General features: G+C 35.7%; 1 protein-coding gene across 1 annotated transcript; it reads left to right on the plus strand.

Annotated features, from left to right (window-relative positions):
* Window positions 1–913: 913 nt before the first annotated feature.
* LOC139840749 (uncharacterized) lies at window positions 914–2,424 on the plus strand. Its single transcript, XM_071830998.1, has 3 exons — window positions 914–996; window positions 1,298–1,391; window positions 1,546–2,424. Exons 1-3 carry the CDS (start codon window positions 914–916, stop codon window positions 2,422–2,424), a joined length of 1,056 nt encoding a protein of 351 aa, XP_071687099.1.
* The last annotated feature ends 472 nt before the right edge of the window (window positions 2,425–2,896 follow it).

A 2,896-nucleotide genomic window follows, 5' to 3' on the forward strand; every position in this document is an offset into this window, starting at 1 on the left:
ATAAACGAATAAAGTAACCGGGACCGATTTTTCGTGCATGGTGGACCACGTTTAATTTCACCACGTTTATGTATCCACCTTACAAATGAAACCCATAATCTAGAGGGTCAGTATGAGTTAGAAAAAGAGTCCACATGACCACATGTCCTGTTTGTCCCTTTATTATTAGGTCATGGACATTATGAACATTAAAAGGAGATACAATTAAAACTCAGTTCTTTATTATTAGTTGATACAGTGCACTGATTTTGACTTAAATCCTAACATTAGAGTTCAGAAAGTTAATCACTTGAAAACAAGCCTTCAGATTCAGCCAGAAACACGATAAACATAAGTCGTGTATAGAAGATGTTACCTGTAAAAACTTGTTTAGGAAATGTCTCCTTTTCGGCATTGTGTTAAACGCCTTTTTTTAAACCATCATACAAACAATTAGTTAGCATACATGTATTAAGGAGAATTACAAACTATCCTAGTAGGAAACAAATGAGACTGTAAAAATATGACAATGTACCGCTTTACCTATCCTAAGACTTCTAGTTTCAACACAAGCTTGGAGAAACGACAAGTAACTAGACGAATCACATTAAAAGAGTTTTGATTTCATTTGAGAGTACAGAAGTATAGCTTCATGACACATATTATTAACCCAATAATGATGGCATTGCAAACAACTGTAGTTGGTTTAGGCATTTCGTCGAACACTTGGTGGGCGTGATGGGTTGACCTTCTCAGCAAATTTAGCTTAAGCTGTATCGAATTGTTCTTGTTCGAGGTTTAGGATCGGATGTAGCTGAACTTTGGTCCATTGGATGTGTTAAGGTGTGGTAGATGGTGAAGGTAGTTGCAATGAAGAAAATGAATGAACACTCAGTAGCCCATTAACCGTCCTTGAAATTTCTCCCCAACCAATATGGGATTGGATTTGCACCCAACACTTCAGTACTTACATAGTACTTACAGTTACAATCATGGGGTTACAGACTTACAGTTATGGTAATAAAATATACGGAGTATATAGACTTGTTATATGGGCATTGTTTAGAAGAACTGGAACCCATTTTTGTCAATGTTAACTTCAACGGGATAGTAAATTAGTCTTGCAATATAACTTGCAAGTTAAAAATGAAGTTGCTAAAAAATAATAGCCAACTCTGCATTAACAATCCATGAAGGCATGAATCTTAGATCAATTTAACTCATGAAATGGGTTAATGGGTGGGTTATTGGTTAATGATTGTATATTTCTTTTTTTTCTTTTTTTTTTTTTTTTTTTTTTTTTTTTTTTTTTTGAAAGGCAACATATTCTTATTAAAAACTCAACAGGAGTACAAACTCAGGCCTGCATTTTGAGTAGCATAGCCCATAAACTCGCACTATTACATACAATTGTGAGTAAAAACTCGAAGCTAACTTGACAACATTAGGGTGCTAAGGTAGTAATCTAATTAGACAAGCTAAACAACTACAAAAGATTGAGGGTTATGTAGTCAATTATGTCAATCTATACTCTTCGATTTGCACATCTTCGCGATCCACTCGAAGCTTGTTACTTGGATTTCGTTTAAAGCCGTTGGAGGGATCCAATTCTTATTTTGGCATCATAACTGGATTGGAGGCTATAAGTTATGCGATAAATTTCATCGGCTTTATGCTCTTGAATCTGATAAGCTGTGCAAATTATCTGACCGCCTTTCTATTAATGGATGGTGTTGGAGTTGGAGGAGGAACATTAGATCCGGAGCAGAAGCTCAACAATTCTCCGAGTTAAGTTCAACAATCGATCATGTCACTCTTAACGATTCGAGTGACAAATGGGTGTGCACAAGTTTTCCTAAAGATACTTTTTCTGTTAGCGGTTTTCGTAGACTCTTCAGTCGAGATGTTATTGGTAATTGTCCGACTCATTGGTGTAAGTTTATCCCTCCCAATATAAATTTCTTTTTGTGGCGTGCTCGGTTAAACAGGTTGCCGGACAAGTGTAATCTTTTGGAGAGGGGTGTTCAGTCTATTAACTTACTGTGTTCTTCATGCTCAATAAATGTGGAAGACACTACTAACATTTTTTTTGAATGTGAGATTGCGATGCAAGTATGGAGTTATATGTCATCTTGGTTAGATATTACTCTTCATGTTTGGCATTCTATGGATGGTTTAATGCAATGGATTATGACAGTTTTTCAATCGCGTTCGAAGACAATTACTTTAGAAGCCATTTGTTACGGTACTCTTTGGACTCTTTGGCGTTACCGAAACGGAAGAATCTTCGATCCCAACAAGTTCAAGAAATGTCACATTATTGATTCGATTGTATTATCCTCTTTTGACTGGCTTTCGGCTCGTTATAAGAAAGTCAGGCTTAATTGGAATGACTGGTTAATGAATTGGAATGACTGGTTAATGAATCCGTTGAACTCCTTGTAATATTCTAGCTTCTTGCTAGTTTTTATAAAATTTCTATGCTGTTAAAAAAAAAGAAAAAGAAAAAAAGACCTTTTGGTTGCGATTTTTCCAGATTAGATAACTACACGTCCACCTAACGGCTTGCCAAATCTTCTCACCGATATCTGTCAAAGGAATAGGATTGCATTCCCCGAATATCTCATTGATACTTTTTCTTCCAAAGACAAGAATATTATAGAATATTATAGAATAAAGAAAACTAGCAAGAAGTTAGAAATACAACAAAGACAACGACCTACACACCACGAAATCAAACAAACACGAAATTATAACGACAATGACCACTCGAATACCTCGCTAAAGAACCATAATAAAAAAAACCCACGAATATCAATCACGAAACCCAAAACGAATTTTATGGATCCACATCGGAGGTGAAGATTCTTCATCTTCGTTAGCAACTTCTTCCGAGCTTCTCATCATCCTATTAAGA

Source organism: Rutidosis leptorrhynchoides, chromosome 4 (genome assembly GCF_046630445.1).
Source record: "Rutidosis leptorrhynchoides isolate AG116_Rl617_1_P2 chromosome 4, CSIRO_AGI_Rlap_v1, whole genome shotgun sequence".
NCBI lineage: Eukaryota > Viridiplantae > Streptophyta > Magnoliopsida > Asterales > Asteraceae > Rutidosis > Rutidosis leptorrhynchoides.

What these genes read in the sequence shown, in the direction of transcription:
- LOC139840749 (XM_071830998.1), top strand. Translation starts at nt 914, where the DNA reads ATGGGATTGGATTTGCACCCAACACTTCAGTACTTACATAGTACTTAC. An exon ending in GTTACAGACTTACAGTTATG is followed by an intron (nt 997 to 1,297) that starts GTAATAAAATAT and finishes TTTTTTTGAAAG; the next exon opens with GCAACATATTCTTATTAAAA. An exon ending in TCGCACTATTACATACAATT is followed by an intron (nt 1,392 to 1,545) that starts GTGAGTAAAAAC and finishes ATCCACTCGAAG; the next exon opens with CTTGTTACTTGGATTTCGTT.